This window comes from Sarcophilus harrisii, chromosome 3, assembly GCF_902635505.1.
Source record: "Sarcophilus harrisii chromosome 3, mSarHar1.11, whole genome shotgun sequence".
Classification (NCBI taxonomy): Eukaryota; Metazoa; Chordata; class Mammalia; order Dasyuromorphia; family Dasyuridae; genus Sarcophilus; species Sarcophilus harrisii.
The window spans coordinates 587732255-587748073 of NC_045428.1; the positions used below are offsets into that span (position 1 = coordinate 587732255).

General features: G+C 50.1%; 1 protein-coding gene across 1 annotated transcript in view; it reads right to left on the reverse strand.

The window, feature by feature from the left end:
- Window positions 1-5271: 5271 nt before the first annotated feature.
- AGRN (agrin) overlaps window positions 5272-15819 on the reverse strand; it is an 88209-nt gene continuing 77661 nt past the window's right edge. The window contains exons 27-36 of the mRNA XM_031961579.1: window positions 15560-15634; window positions 15344-15455; window positions 14774-14785; window positions 13576-13692; window positions 12342-12534; window positions 11932-12019; window positions 10071-10103; window positions 9591-9815; window positions 8644-8747; window positions 5272-7618 (exon numbers count right to left, since the gene is read on the reverse strand). Of these exons, the coding sequence (XP_031817439.1) occupies window positions 7461-7618; window positions 8644-8747; window positions 9591-9815; window positions 10071-10103; window positions 11932-12019; window positions 12342-12534; window positions 13576-13692; window positions 14774-14785; window positions 15344-15455; window positions 15560-15634 (1117 nt within the window). The 3' untranslated portion in view covers window positions 5272-7460. The remainder of the gene's footprint in view (window positions 7619-8643; window positions 8748-9590; window positions 9816-10070; window positions 10104-11931; window positions 12020-12341; window positions 12535-13575; window positions 13693-14773; window positions 14786-15343; window positions 15456-15559; window positions 15635-15819) is intronic.

Genomic DNA, 15819 nt, shown 5'->3' on the forward strand with positions numbered 1-15819 from the left:
GGTGTCGGAACCTGGCCCGCCTCGTGGCCCTGCTACGGCACCACTGCCACAAATGTAAGCCAGAAACAGAGAAATGGGTGGGGACGGCCCCTTAACAGGCTATGGAAGACCCACCTGCCACTTCGGCTCCCATCTCTCCCTGCTGCTTCCTCAGTATTCAGTGACCCCTGAAAGATGGCCACGGCCCCCAGGAAGCAGAGGGGCAGAAGAGCCACCTACACACGGACACAGTTGGTGACTCTGAGGATGCAGAGAAGGGTGACACTTCAAGCCATTCTTAGCACAGGGTCTGGCACTAATAGGCACTCATTACTGGCCCAGAGGAGGAGGCTGCACCCTGGAGAATGGGTGGATTCCAAGGGATGGAAACCTTGGGCTGGAGGGGAGAGGGCCTTGAGGCAGCAGTTGGGAAGAAGGAGAAACTGGGCACTTGCAGGTACCACAAGGATGAGGAGCCATTCCCTTAAGTACATTTAATCAAGCACATTCAATGCACAGAGCTGGCTGCTGAAGGAGCCACTGATTTGTTTGTTTTTGCTGAGGCAATTGGGGTTAAGTGACTTGCCCAGGGTCACACAGCCAGGAAGTGTTAAGTGTCTGAGGCTGGATTTGAATTCAGGTCCTCTTGACTTTTTTTAATGGCACAATCCTTACCCTCAAGAAGTTTACATCATGATTTACATGGGTAACTTATGTGCCAGACTTTTATAAGCATAACTGGAGTATAAGAGCTAAAAGGAACCCCCTCCCCTCTCTCCTATTCCTTTCTCCCTTACTCATACACACAAGATGAGAATAATATCTCCAGGGATAGTTGGATGGCGCAGTGGATAGAGCACCAACCCTGAAGTCAAGAGGACCTGAGTTTAAATCCAGTCTTAGACACTTGATACTTCCTGGCTGTGTGACCCTGGGCAAGTCACTTAACCCCAATTGCCTCAGCAAAAACAAAAACAAAAACAAAAGAGAATAATATCTCCCTAGGACGAAGGTCAAGAAAGATGGGCGGAGGAAAGACAATGTGCTTCAAGAAAAATGTCCAGTGTAGACGATGAGAATTGTCCCTCTGAGTTAATGCCCAGTGAGGGAAACAACATCCACTGAGGAAAATGTCCAATGAAGGTAACTCACTCAAGGATAATGTCCACTGAGGGTAATACCCAATGATGGTCTCTCAAAGATAATGGCCACCAAAGATAGCATTGCTAAAGAAGGATGCCCAGGGAAGTCAGGATAAGTCTGGTGGCTCATGGGGAGTTGCCTGTAGACCACAACTTGCCTTGGGGGTGGGGAGAGCCCAGCCTTGGAGTCATCCCTCCTCCACATGGAGCCTGAGTACTCTAGAGAAGCATTACATCCTAAAGATCAACAAGCTAGATAATGGATCTCCATCCTCTACCCTGGGGAGTCATTCCTCCTTATCCATGTTTCCCTTCCAAGAACCTTAGAAGTCTTTCCGAGCATCAGCTTCTAAGTGGAGGGCAGCAGTGGAGGGGGCTGGGTAAATGGCAGACAGTGACTGGGAAGGAGCATGGGAGTGGCAGCCAGAACTTCCACCCTGGAGAGGCAGGACTGGTGGAGGAGTAGGAGAAGGCCGGATGCCATCCAATTTAGTGGGGCCCCGGGAGAAAGAACCAGGAGGCCCCTCTTCTGGACCCTCTTTGTCCACTTTGACCCATGACCATGACCTCAGTCACCAGCCCCTGGGAAGGAGGGGGTTGGGATGTTGTTACTCCGACCATGGGTGTATCACTAAGCAGATATAGGAAATCTCATCCTTCCCAGAGCCTCCAGGACCGCCTGTCTCAGGAAGAGGGAGCCACACAGAACTGTGGGACGAGGATACTTCAAAAGGTCTTTTGAGGTGAGGATCCTCAGCTTAAAGAGACCATCTCCCTCCTGCCCCCTCAGGAGCTCAAGGCGCTCTCTCCAAACTAGTCCAGCCCTTGCTTTACAGCCTCATGACTGGGAAGCAAAGGATGGTCTGCCCTAAATTCTGCCAGTGGAGACCCAAATGGACCCCAGAGGTTCTTTCCGATCCTGCACAGGGTCCAAATGAGTGCCCTAAAATACCAAGGCAACGTCACGGCCCCAGACAGTCGTTTAAGAGCCTTCCGTGGATGCTTGTTGCCTATTACCCATTCATTCAATATTTATAGAATGGCCAAAATGTGGAGTGGGAAGGATTTCTGCGGCCTCGGTCTGGACCCAAGCAAAAACCTCCTCATCAAATGAATGGGGCCTCCCACCGGGACCTCCTGAGGAAACCCATTCCACTCTACCTCTAATGGCGGCCGAGTTTTGCCTTCTATTAAGGCAAATTTGCCTCCTTGTAACTTCTGCCCTGTGGGGCGAAGCCAAACCAGGCCAGTCTGTCTTCCAGAGCTCAGCCTTTCAAAGACTGGAAGAGAGTTCCCTTCAAGGCTGTTTTGTGGCTTCTCCAGGCTATACATGCCCAGTCTTACCGTCACCTATGCAGGGCTGAGGCACAAACACCAATCCCTGGGCAATCAGAAGTGATTGTTCAATCATGTCCAACTCTTTGGGTCTTTGCAAAGATGATAAATTCATTTGCCATTTCCTTCTCCAGTTCACTTTACATATGAGGAAACTGAGGAAACCAGGATTAAGTGATTTGTCCAGGGTCACACAGCTAGTGATTGGCCATTTCCTTCTCCAGCTCACTTTACCGATGAGGAAACTGAGGAAAACAGGATGAATTCTATCCACCATTCTATCTACTGCCCTAAGACACATAGATCTTTTGGGAGATCAGATGAGCTAATGTATGGGAAACACTTTCTAAATTTTAAAGCACGTTTCCATTATGAGTTCTAAAGAAGTTTATAACACAGTGATAGGATGTAAAGTGAAAAGCAAGCAATATGCTTTTTAAATCTTTGTATCTTCAGATATGCCCTCCAGGCAAGTACTCATCAAGTACCATGGCCAGGGAGCCAGACTTGAAGACAGAGATCTGGTTTCAGATTCCAAGACTTAGGATAGACATCATTCCCCCTAACTCACAAACAGGTTTGAGACTAGTCAGTTACCCTTAGACTTTAGCCCTTCTGCCAAGACCATTTTTCCCATGGTGTGGCCCCTGCACATGCAACAGCTTCTTGGAACCAAACTGGATGCAGGTAGACATCAAAGATGGATGAGCAGCAAGCTCGATGTGCCGGTGCTTCCTGAATATCCCAAAATCCCCTTCTTCAAATAAGGAGGGATTCGTTAGCATTTTTATTTGTCACACAACAAAGTCCACCAGCGAGAGACACAAAGAAAAATTCCATTCAACATAACTGTCGATAGTATAAAATACTTGGGAGTCTGTCTGCCAAGAGAAAGTCATAAACACAACTATAAAACACTTTCCATACCATAAAGTCAGATCTAAACAAGTGGGAAAATATCAAGTATTTATGGGTAGGATGAGCTAATATAATAAAGATGACAATACTACCTAAAATTTAGTGCCATATCAATCAAACTCCCAAGAAATGATTTTACAGAGCTAGAAAAAATAACAACAAAGATCATCGGGAAGAACAAAAGGTCAAGAATTTCAAGGGAATTAAGGAAAAAATGCCAATGAAGGTGGCCTAGCTGTACCAGACCTAAAACTATATTATAAAGCAGCGGTCATCAAAACCATTTGGTACTGGCTAAGAAAGTAGTTGATCAGTCATTAGGTTATCACTTGATAACCTAAGTGATAGGTTAGGGTCACAGGGCAAAATAGTCAATGACTATAGTAATCTAGTGTTTCACAAGAACTCAGTTTGACAAAAACTGCTGGGAAAATTGGAAATTAGTATAGCAGAAATTAGGCATTGACCCACACTTAACACCGTATACCAAGATAAGGTCAAAATGGGTTCATGACCTAGGCATAAAGAATGAGATTATAAATAAATTGAAAGAACATAGGATAGATTACCTCTCAGACCTGGAGAAGGAATTTGTGACCAAGGAACTAGAGATCATTGTTGATCACAAAGTAGATAATTTTGATTATATCAAGTTGAAAAGTTTTTGTACAAACAAAACTAATGCAGACAAGATTAGAAGGGAAGCAATAAACTGGGAAAACATTTTTATATTCAAAGGTTCTGATAAAGGCCTCATTTCTAAAATATATAGGGTTGATCCAAATTTATAAGAAATCAAGCCATTCTCCCATTGATAAATGGTCAAAAGATATGAGGAGACAATTTTCACATGGAGAAATTGAAACTATCTCTAATCATATGAAAGGATACTCTAAATCATTATTGATCAGAGAAATGCAAATTAAGATAACTCTGAGATACCACTACACACCTCTCAGATTGGCTAAGATGACAGGAAAAGATAATGGCAAATGTTGGAGGGGATGTGGGAAAACTGGGACACTGATGCATTGTTGGTGGAGTTGTGAATGGATCCAACCATTCTGGAGCGCAATTTGGAACAGTGCTCAAAGGGCTGTCAAAATGTGCATCCCCTCCGATCCAGCAGTGTTACTACTGGGCTTATATCCCAAAGAGATCTTAAAGGAGGGAAAGGGACCCACATATGCAAAAATATTTGTGGCAGCCCTGTTTGTAGTGGCCAGAAACTGGAAACCGGGTGGATGCCCATCAGTTGGAGAATGGCTGAATAAGTTGTGGTATATGAATATTATGGAATATTATTGTTCTGTAAGAAATGACCAACAGGATGATTTCAGAAAGACCTGAAGAGACTGACATGAACTGATCTGAGTGAAATGAGCAGGAAACTGAGTATGATTCACAACATAGCATTCTCATTATTTGCTTGCATTTTATTTTCATCATTTTCTTTTCTAGTTTGACTTCCTTGTACATCAAGATAATTGTATAAATGTGTCTGCATGTATTGGATTTAGGGTATATTTCTACCATGTTTAACATATATTGGGGTACTTGCCATATAAGGGAGGGGGGGTGGGAGAAGGGGAGGAGACTGGAATACAAGGTTTTGCAAGGGCTAAGATTGCAGAATTACCTATGCATGTTTTGAAAAATAAAAAGCTTTCATAAAAAAAAATAAAATGAGGGCTTCAATACCCCCATAGTCTCTCTGAGTCTGACAGGATCCTGGGTCCAACCCTGCAGTGGCTGGTTGCAGACTCGTGAGGACGTATATGTATTTTACAGCTGGGACTTAGTGGTCCCTAGCCTAATTTAGCTGGAGCTGGAAGAGGAAGGAGGAAGACCTCTGGCCCTGCCCTTTCCCCCATAATCTCATGAGACACAAAAAAACTCATTTTCAAGTTTTCCAACTTTATTTCATGGCGACTGACAAAAGACACACATAAAGTTAGTAATGGTTACATCATGCTGAGTGGGGGTGGGGAGGCCTGGTGGCCATTGCCCAATCAGTCGAGAGCAGGGGCTAGGCCCACCTTGGAATGGCACGGAGGGGTGCGGTGTGGCGTGGCGTGGTCCCGGCCCCTCTCCCTAACCCCCAACCACAGGCCTCCTGGTTTCTCTTACAAAGTGTCCACTAGTCCCAGTCTCGAGTCCTGGCTCCCAGGGAGACTGTGCCCGAGCTGGGGTGGCAATGGGAACGGGGAGAGGGCATAGGGAAACAAGGACACAAATGTTGCGTTTTAAGGCGTTTCCAATCCCACCACCCTTCTCCCCCCCAATCTCTGGGAAAGTTTCCTGGAGTCCAGTGTTTTTCCCAACATGTGGGATACTGAGACACCTCTCGAGAGGAGAGCCGGAGAAAGCCATGGTCATTTCTTTTTACTTATAAGGTGCAGCCCCATTCCACCCTCCCCCATTCCAAAGCCTTTCTCCATCTTTCTTATAGAAGACTGTCCCATCCCACCCCACCCCACCCCTTCTGTTCCCCCGGGACAGCAGTGCTAGGGAGGCCAAAATGCAGGGACACCAACTTTAAGATTGGGTGCCCAGGGACGAGGAATGGATTTGAGAACGGTTCCCCTCCCCCTGCCCCTTGCTCCACCATCCTAGTGGATAAATCATCCTCTCTGAAAGAAAGCTTTAAGAGCCACTTAGACTCTCGCTCCCTTGGAGACTGCCACGCCCTCCCCAGCTCCCCCCCTACCCCCCCCCCCCCCATCCCAACTCCAGTACTGAAAACTGAGGGTGGGAAGGGGATAAAAATCCAGCTCCCTGATGTCCTTTCTTCCCAAAGTCACCAGAATTATTTCTGTAAAAGCCGCAGGCTACACCCATTTTCTTCAAGTTCAAAAAATGGGCCCCGGGGACCACTGCCTGAGGTGATAATGATGTGAGAGAAAGACCATGTCTGGAAGCCCAAGTGCAGAGAAACGATCAGGAAGCGCAGGCAGCTGGTGTGTGAAGAGCTGGGGACTTCACAAAGAGCTTCCCTTGGCTGGGAGTGAGGCCCACCGACCGCTTCTGGTCCCTGGTCCCTCCGCCCATATTTGAATTCATTCAGGAGGGGCGTGGCTTAGTTCCCATCCCAGGGGAGCATGGGGGATCCAGGCCAAGCTGGGAAGTATGGGAAAAAGCCTCAAAGGCTCCTTGAGTCCAACAAATAAGGTCGATTCTAAGTCACAGTATTGGCACTGAGCAGGCCTGGGGGGTCTGGGGCCCGAACCATGGCTGTCCCCGAAGGGAAGGGAGATCAGAAGCCTGGTAGATGTAGCAGAGAGGGCAAAGACCATCCTCCTCTGCCCCCCACCCCCACCCCATCTCCCCCAAATTAAAGCCTGAAATGAGACCTCCGAGCTCGTTCATGCCGGCTGGCCTGTGATGAGGAAAATCAGGCAAGGAGGGAATGGCGGCCTTGGGGAATTGTGGTGCCCTGGGCACCAAGCTTCAGGCCTTTGGAGCAGAGGCAGCCTTCTCCCTAGGGAGTGCTGGCCTGCGTGTGTGTGTGTGTGTGTGTGTGTGTGTGTACACAAGAGACTGTCGGTAGAGGGGATAAGGTAGGGATGGCAAGAAGACAGTGCATTAAAAAATAACAGATAAAGTCAGACTCTTACACACATAAATTACAAACACAAAGACTGATGAAAGGGGCAGGAGGGGGGTGGTATGGAGGCCAAGAACCCAGTTTAGCTCATGTCCCTCTGGCCTGGCCTCTCAGCCAGGGCTGGTCCGTCTTCATCCTCCTTGGGGGCAAAACCGGGAGGGAAAGAGGCAACTGAGGTCTGGCCAAAGCCCCCGGGAAAGAGCCTGCAGTCTTGTCCAGTCGGGCTCTTGTACAGCTGCCCTTGGGGTGGGGCCCACCAGCTGTCCAAAAAGAGGGCCGGGACCCTCCTCAAATCAGAGGCCAGTGGAAGGTCGATCTCACTGGAGCGGGGCCGGGGCTAGAGGAAGGTCTGTATTTCCTCCATCCCCTGACAGGCGGGCAGGGGGAAATTATATATTAAAAAAAAAGCCATGAGTTTACAAAAATAGAAAATAATTACAACAACTGGCAGGAGGCAGGGCTGGAGGTGGACAGGGGCATCATGGGGCCGAGCAATGCCGAAGGGCAGGCTTATGTAAGGCGTCCTCAACCAGGTGCAGCTCCTTCTGGCCGACCACCACTCCGCGTAAGCAGCCCACAAAGCCCGTGCTGTACGCCTTGGGCAGGCTGTGTGCCACATTCAGCTTCTCCAGGCCCCCTGGGGGAGACAACGGGGTGAGAGGTGCAGGTCAGTCAAACTAGACACGCGCTGTCCGCCTGTCAGGGGAACCTCTCCATGCCCTGCCCCCCTCCCCCACAGCCTGTTCCCATACTCAGTCCATACACCCTCCCATTGTCAGGGGAAACTGGCTATAGGAGTGGCCGGAGCCGAGGGAAAGGGGGAAGAGAAGCTAATCTGTATCAACATTAAAGAGGAGAACCCTTCCTTCCTCTGAGAAGGTGAGGTAGGGGGCTAAGGGCGTGGGCCATGGCATACACTGCCAGACTCAGCTGAGGTATCTCGTTGGTTCTGCTGAACATTTCCCCCCTTTAGTTTTCCTTTTTGTTACAAGAGATGGCCGTACAGGAACAGGAATGGAAAAGGGAAAGATAAATACAGATAGAGGTTTTTTCCTTCAGAATGTGAAATCTGAAGAAAACAAAGCTGGGTACAGCCTGAAAGTCACTTTTGAGTATCTAAAGTCACATGTGATTCATGATAGAACAGTCCCATGATGCATTCCCAGGCCACAAATAATAACCCGTGTCTTCATGGGGCTTGAATATTATTAAAAGTGCCCGACAAAAAAATTAGTCTTGTTAAAGAATACATGTCCATCTCACAGAAGAGGAAACTGAGGCTTAGACAGTAAATGCGGAATCCAGGGTTTCATAATTCCTAAATCCAACAGAAAGGATTCTGGGATTTCTGTCCACTCTTGCTTTGTTCACTTGGTATACAGAGCAGAGAGCTGGACGTGTAATGCTATAGATATCACATGTCCCTGGAGAGACTGACCCCTGCCCCATCCAAAGTGGTGCTAAATCTTTCCAATGGTAGATGACCCATTACCCCATTACTCCCAATCTCACTGGATGGGGGAGAAATGTCTGTTGATTGATTGAAGGAAACTCTAAAGTGCCATAATCATTATGTTTAGGGCAGAAGGACCTTTTAAAAAAATGACTTTCCCTTTTCTCCTAACCCACCTTCCCCCGCACCCCACCCCCACTGTAGCTCACCCAGCCACAGGGCTCCATCTGTGTCCAACTGTGTAGCTCCCAGTGGGGAGGATCCTGTCACCGGGGCTTCATTGCCAACCTGAAGGGAGCCTTCCCTTTGTACTCTGGAGAGTGAAAGAGAGAGCAGGAAGGCTGAATTATCTACACACTCACACACAAGCCCTTCTTCCCACTTCACCTCCTCCAGGTAGCCCAGTGGGATTGCCACTGGTTTTGTCCTCTGGGCCCTGTCTGGCTTGAAGTAAAAATCTTCTGCTTTCATGGGTTCAATCCATCTCCTAAATGTTTCTGTGTGATTATATGTGTGTTGCCCCACACGTGTCTAGCAAATTTAACTGAGGGTGGATTACATGGTGGTCCTGGCTCCCTCCTCAGGTGGTCTCCTCTCTCTTATCCCAGAGAAGGCTCATTCAGTGCCCATCAGTGCCTCTGTCCCCATCCACCAGGGTTCTGGGGGCCCAGTCCCCCATTCCTCCTCAGTCTTTCACTCATCAGTAGCCTACGCCCTCTCCAGCGCTCCATCAGCCCCTGCCTGAACCTAGCAGGGCACCCAAGGCCAGGATTCCTCCTGCTGGGGGCCAGGCTGCTGTCTGGGCCTGCCCACCCTCCCACCTGCCCGCCCGCCTGCCCACTGGCTGAAGCATCTCAGCCACCCACTACAGCTGTCCCCGGGCCTGGCCCACCCTGTGCCGTAAATAACCAAGCTGTGTCCCCGGGGCAGGCCTGGGCATTAAGCACTCCCAAGCCATCCCCACCCCCATCCTCGGGCCATTCCTAGAATCTGGGACAGGCAAGTCTGGGCACAGCCGGTACCCCCTGCCCCAGCTCTCACCTCTATTATTAGCTCCAGGGCCAGCAGGCCAAGCTGGGCCAAAGCCCGAGACAGCCAACCTTTGGCCTGAGCAGCTGTCCTCCTCCCCAGCCCCTCCTCCCCAGCTCCCGCTGACCTGGAGGCCTTGACGCGGAGCCAGCGGTTGGTGTTAACAGGCACCGTGGAGTACAGCACGACGGGCTGGGAGCCCAGGTCATAGGTCATCTGCAGACGGCCATTCACAATGGCCAGAGCAATGTAATCAGCTCGCTCGGTGCCCTTGCCGCTCCACAGCACCAACCCCTGCATGGCCTCCGTCCGCAGGCTCAGCTCGAAGTGGTTCTCCTGTAGGGCCTTCTCGCTGTGGGAGAGAGGAGGGGACGGGGCCATCAGGGGCCATCGGAGATCTGGACCAAGGGAGGGACAAGTCTAGACATGCACACACAGAACTGGAGGGGAGGCAGAGACAAACTGGGAGGGGAAAGGGAGAGCCGAGACACTGACGGAGACTGACAAAGGAGCTCGGAGACGAAGAGCTACAGACAGACACTGAGGCTGGGAGAGGCAGGTGGGCGGGGAGGCCATGGGAGGGCAGGGCAGTGGGGCACACGCTCACCTGGAAAGGACCCCGGAGTCCAGAGCATCAGGACTTAGAAGCAAGAAGAGAGGGAGGGAAGCAGTAAGCAGGGAGTGAGGCAGCTTGAGGGGGGCAGAGGGTCCAGGGGAGGAGGAGGCTGGGGGAGCCCCGAGACTGAGGAAGCCGGGGAAATGATGGGGAAAGGAGGAAGCTGCGCACCAGCTGAACCCTGCGCCTCCCCCCATTCCTGCAGGCTTGAAGGGGCACCTTGGGTCCTTCCCTTTCAGGGGAATAGAAGGCCCTCCTTGAAGGGCTGGGTCCTCCAAAGGTTGCTCAGCCTTCTTTCTACCTTGGGGTAGACTATCCCATATTAAGTGATTATTCTGGAAGTACTTGGGGGCCACTGGCATAGATGGGTTGGTCTTGGGTTCAAGGAGGGTATCACAAGGCTTTCCCTTCCCCCTCTCCAGGATCTTGGAGAAACCCCATAGAGAAAAAACCTGCCAACTCTCCCCAAATTAGAAAACAGGGAGAATCTTGATAATGGGGATAGACAGAACACAGCACGGAGAAGGTTACAGAGCCTCCTGTGGTGAGGGGCATGTAGCCATGCAGCCAGCGGCCCCAAAAGCAGCCCAGGGCCCGACAGAACCCAGTTCTTAACTCCCAAGGGAAAAGGAGGGATGGGATGAAGCAGGACGGGAGGTCCAGGGGAGGCCATGTAGGGGAAACACAGCATACCAAGTATGCTAACACACATGTGCGCTACAGAAACAAACATGTACCCAGTCGCGGATGTACACATACAACGCCATTGGGAGTCCCTCAGCCTTGAAACAATAGTGACAATATCTCCCTGAAAGGAAAATTAACCTGGCCCAGCCTAACTCACTGGGGTCTGTGGACTGAAACCAGTCTCCTAGCCTCACACATGGGAAAGACAAGGAACCTAAAGCTCCAGAGAGAAGCTTTCCTAATGGGTGGGGAAGTTTTTCCTGAGATCTGACCCAATTCTATGGCTCTAGCCCCCAGTTCTGAACCTCAGTCTCTTCCCAATGAGAAGCCTGGGGAGAAATAGTCTGCTGGGGTAGGGGATGGATGGAATGATGGATGGATTGATGGCATGTGAAAGGGGAGGGGTCTAGAGTATTATTCATGGTCAGCACATGAGGTTTGATGGGTGACCTGCAGCTAGGGAAAGGGGCCTGGAGGTTGGCCAGTAGGCACATAAAGATGGGGAGCCCTGAAAGGTAAATGGTCTGGGAAGATTGAGGACAGGGCTTTGGCCTGTGGGATCCCTGAGGATAAGGAGTCTGAGAATCAGAGGACAGTTCCTAAAGCTGGCTGACCTATGAGGTCAGGAGCCAGAGGGTGGTTGCATGATGATCAATGAGGATGGCAGGTATCCAATGAGGAGGATAGGGCTACTGTGCTACTTACGCTGGGATCTCATTGGTCAGTTCGCTTGGAAACAGAGAAACACGGACAGTGAGAAGGCAGGCCACAGACAGGCAGTTGGGGATAGAAGGCAGACATTTAACAAAGACACACAGAGAGTGCAGAGGACCAGGACAGTACGGAGGGAGATGGGGCACATGGGCAAATAGGAGGACCGGCAGGAGAGAAAAAGACACTGCTCTCCACCCCAAGCTAGGACAGTATGGAGGGAGATGGGGCACACGGGCCAACAGGAGGACCAACAGGAGAGAAAAAGACACTGCTCTCCACCCCAAGCTAGGAGTGGGGGAGGCATCTGTTCAGGGATATTGACGGTGGATCTCCGCTGGCATTTCCCTCCCAGTCTTCTTAGGAGCTGCTGGAAGTCCTGAAGGCAGTAGGTGAGGGGCCCGGTAGGTGGCTAGGGGAGATCGGGAAACTGAGGTAGTCAGGGAAGCATTACCTGGTGGTCACTGCATTGTGATACTCAATGAATGTGCGTCCATCAAAAGCAATGGCGTCCAGGTCAGCAGCCGACTTCTCAATCAGCCCTGGGGATGGTGGGGTAAGGGGGAAGGAGTTAGGGTCGGCACTTTAGAGATGGAAGGGACTTTAGGAGCCCCCTGGCTTAACTCCCTCCTTTTTGCTAGGAGAAATTGTCCCCAGAATTGTGAAATTTTAGCTCAAGGCCTCATGGGGAGGAAGCGGCTGGTTTGCTCCCTCTCCTTCTAATCCTCAGCTCCCATGGGTAGCAGCTTCCTCCTGAGTCTAACCTGAATCTTTCTAACTATGGTGGAAGCAAGTCAATGTGGTACAGTTCTGTCCTGCCAGACTTCTCTCCCCAACCACCCCCTAACGAAGCCCTGGCCTCACCCTTCTCGCAGTGGGCTCCTGAGAAGCCTCCTGGGCACAGGCACTCATAGGTGTCCTGCTGGGGAGAGCAGGAGCCCCCATTGAGGCAGGGCTGGCCCGAGGCCCGGGTACAGGGATGGTCAGGGAAGGAGGAGATCTCCACAGCGTCCAAAACATTCTCTCTTGTCAGCAGCTGGCGGCCCTTCAGGGAGACCTAGAGGCAGGGGAAAGAAGGGAGTGTGTGGGTTCTATCTGGGCGCCATGCCCCTCCCCTGGCTCCCCTGCCCAGAGCTCTGGGAGGGAAGAGGCCTCTCCTGGTACTTAGGATTGTGGGTTTTTTTTTTTTCCTATTAAACCTTTTTAATTTTCAAAACATATGCAAGGCAAGATAACTGTATAAATATGTATACATATATTGGATTTAGCATATGTTTTAACATATTTAACATGCATTGGATTACCTGCCCTCTAGGGGAGGGGGGGAAATTTGCAACACAAAGTTTTGCAAGGGTAATGCTGAAAAATATGTTTTGAAAATAAAAAGCTTTAATTAAAGAAAAGGAAAAAAAGGAAATATTTTCATAATACTTAAAACTATTTGAAAATGGAAAAAATATGCCAAGAAAATTTTTCAACATTAACCCTTGCCAAATCTTGTGCTCCAATTTTTCCCTCCCCCTCACCTCCCCTGGATAACAAGTAATCCAATATATGTTAAACATGGTGAATAGATAGGTTAAATCCAATATATGTATACATATTCATACAATTACCTTTTTGCACAAGAAAAATCAAACCAAAAAATTTAAAAATGAGAAAGAAAACAAAATGCAAGCAAACAACAGCAAAAAGAGTGAAAAATGTAATGTTGTCATCCACAGTCAGTTCCCACAGTCCTCCTTGGGTGCAGATGGCTCTCTTCATCACAAGAGCATTGGAACTGATCTGAATCACCCCATTGCTGAAAAGAGCCATGTTCATCAGAATTGACCATCGTATAATATTGTCGTTGCCGTGTAGAATGATCTCCTGGTTCAATTCACTTCATTTAGCATCAGTTCATGTCAGTCTCCCCAGACCTCTCTAAAATCATCCTGCTGCTCGTTTCTTATAGAGGAATAATATTCCACAACATTCATAGACTTATTCAGCCATTCCCAACTGATGGGCATCCATTCAGTTTCCAGTTTCTTACCACTACAAAAAGAGCTGCCACAAATATTTTGGCACATGTGGGTCTTAGGGTAGCTCTTACCGTCTGAATGGCCCCATCAAAGCCTCCGGAGACGGCAGCTGCACGGGCGAGTTTGCTGAAATCAGGAGCACCCCCAACATAAAGTGGTTCCTTCAAGTTGAGGACAGTGTGTGGCATCTGGGGAGGGGAGGGGAGGGGGGAGGGAACCATGAGAATCAGAAGGGGGATCTTACATTGCACCTCATGTGCCTTCCCTTGAGTCTGAGAGACTAGGAGGCAAAACTTAAAATACCCCCCAACCACAGCATCGCCATCCCTAACCCCAAAGACAATGGCTCTACCCAGGATTCATTAGAACACACAGAATTGGTTGATGATGGGATATCACTAGATGAAGGGCAGGAAGTCAAGAATGGGAGAGGAAGGACATGGAGACAGCTACTCTACATGCTGGATCTGAGTGAAGATGGAGGTGAGTAAAGGGAAACAACAAGGGACAGGAGGAAGGTCACTAAATTAACAGTTCAATTCACAGAGTACAGATTTAGAGCCAGAAGGGACCTCAGAGGTCAAACAATCCAATCCTCTCATTTTACAAAGGAGAGAGCTGAGGCCCGGAAGTCAAACCACCAAGTATTGACAAAGCACCTACTATGTGCCAGGCACTATTCTAGGCACAAGGAACACAAAAGGCAAAAGGAAAAGAATTCTAGCTCTCAAGGAGCTTGCAAATAGTAAAGAAGGAGCAAAATGATTTGAATCTGAGCCTTGTCCCTAAATCCAGCATATAATCCAGTATCATCAGGCAGCCAGGATTCAGTCTAAAGGGCTCCTGTGCTCACAACCCCAAGTTAGTACGGGGGGGTTTTCTTGCTTTGATTTCATCGGTTTGGGAAATCTCTCCACTCCCTCCATCAACCACTTGATAGATGGTCTTCTCAAGTTGCTGGGCCAAAAAATTCACCAGCCACGACCAAACTTAGCCCAGCTGGGCCTCAGACTGGACTAGCCTCACCAACTCGGGTCTGCTGGCACGGCCTTAAGGCCACAGTCGTTTTCATGCCAAGATGACGTACCCAAGGGTGACTTCCGCAGAGGCAATGATCTATCCCTGCCCTCCGGGAGCTTACAGGGTAGTGAAGGTTTGGCGGGGTGAAGGGTTGAGGAAGGGACATGTCCACAGATAACTAGCTACATGTAAGGTTAGAATGATGTCAGTTTACAGGAGAGGGCAAACAGAAGCAATACTTATCTGTACCTTTCGGGATTTCTGAAATCCGGAGGGGGGCAGTGCAGAGAGAGCGAGAAAGGATGAAGCAAGCAGGGAAAAGAACAAAGACAAAGACAGACAGACAGAGATGGGGATAGACAGACAGGGAGAGAGAGAAAACAGATCAGTAGGATAATGCCAGGGCGTCCCAAGGGGCAAGGGTGGCCAGCAGTGGGGAGGGAGGAGAGGGATCCCACAGGCCCTCCCCTACAGTTAGAGATCTAAGCACAAGAGGGACACAGCATTGGAGGGGGGGGGGGCAGGAGAAGTATAAGAACTTTTCAGGATTATTATTGGCATCAGGGATTGGGATTGGCATCAGGACTGCAGGAGAAGGGGGGGACCCCTCCCTCCCAGGTACTCCTGGGCTTGGGGCCCATTAAAGCTCCAGGGTCCCAACATCCCTTTCCCCAAATCATTTTTCTACATGTCCTCCACCTCCATCCCCAAGCTAGAGTCCAGGGGAAGGGGTCTGGTCCATCTATCTGCTATAGTCAGGGCCCCCATTAAAACTGTGGCTTCCCACAGTTCACTCCAGGACTCCCACAGCTCACTTACCGGTGACTCCCCCAGCACCCGTTCACCATCGTTGATCCACATGGCCCCCTTCCTTCCATTCCGCTCCAGAGAGACCCGGGTCCATTTGTTCAGGGTGATGGGCTCCTTGCTCCTGGAGGGTGGGAGATAAGGCAGCATGAGTACAGACAGCCCTGGCCCAGACGTCAGTCTCCTCCCCTGCGTGGCACAGGTGCAATCCCCACCCTCGCCAGTCACCTGATGACTGCAGCTCCTTTGCCCAGGTCTAGCCTTTTCCAGATCCCACCATGGGAAAGCCAGGACACAAAGTCCCTTTGCCATCCGTTTCGGCCCATTGAAAAAGACGGGACTCCGGGCCCAGGAACACTCTTCCTAAAATCTTCTCCCTGAGGGGTGTCATCCCCGCCATCCCACCCTGGGCCCCCACCACACTGCCCGGGGAAACCCAACCCCGGACCCCCCACCCCCACATGGGCCTCCCCCCACCCCACCTGACT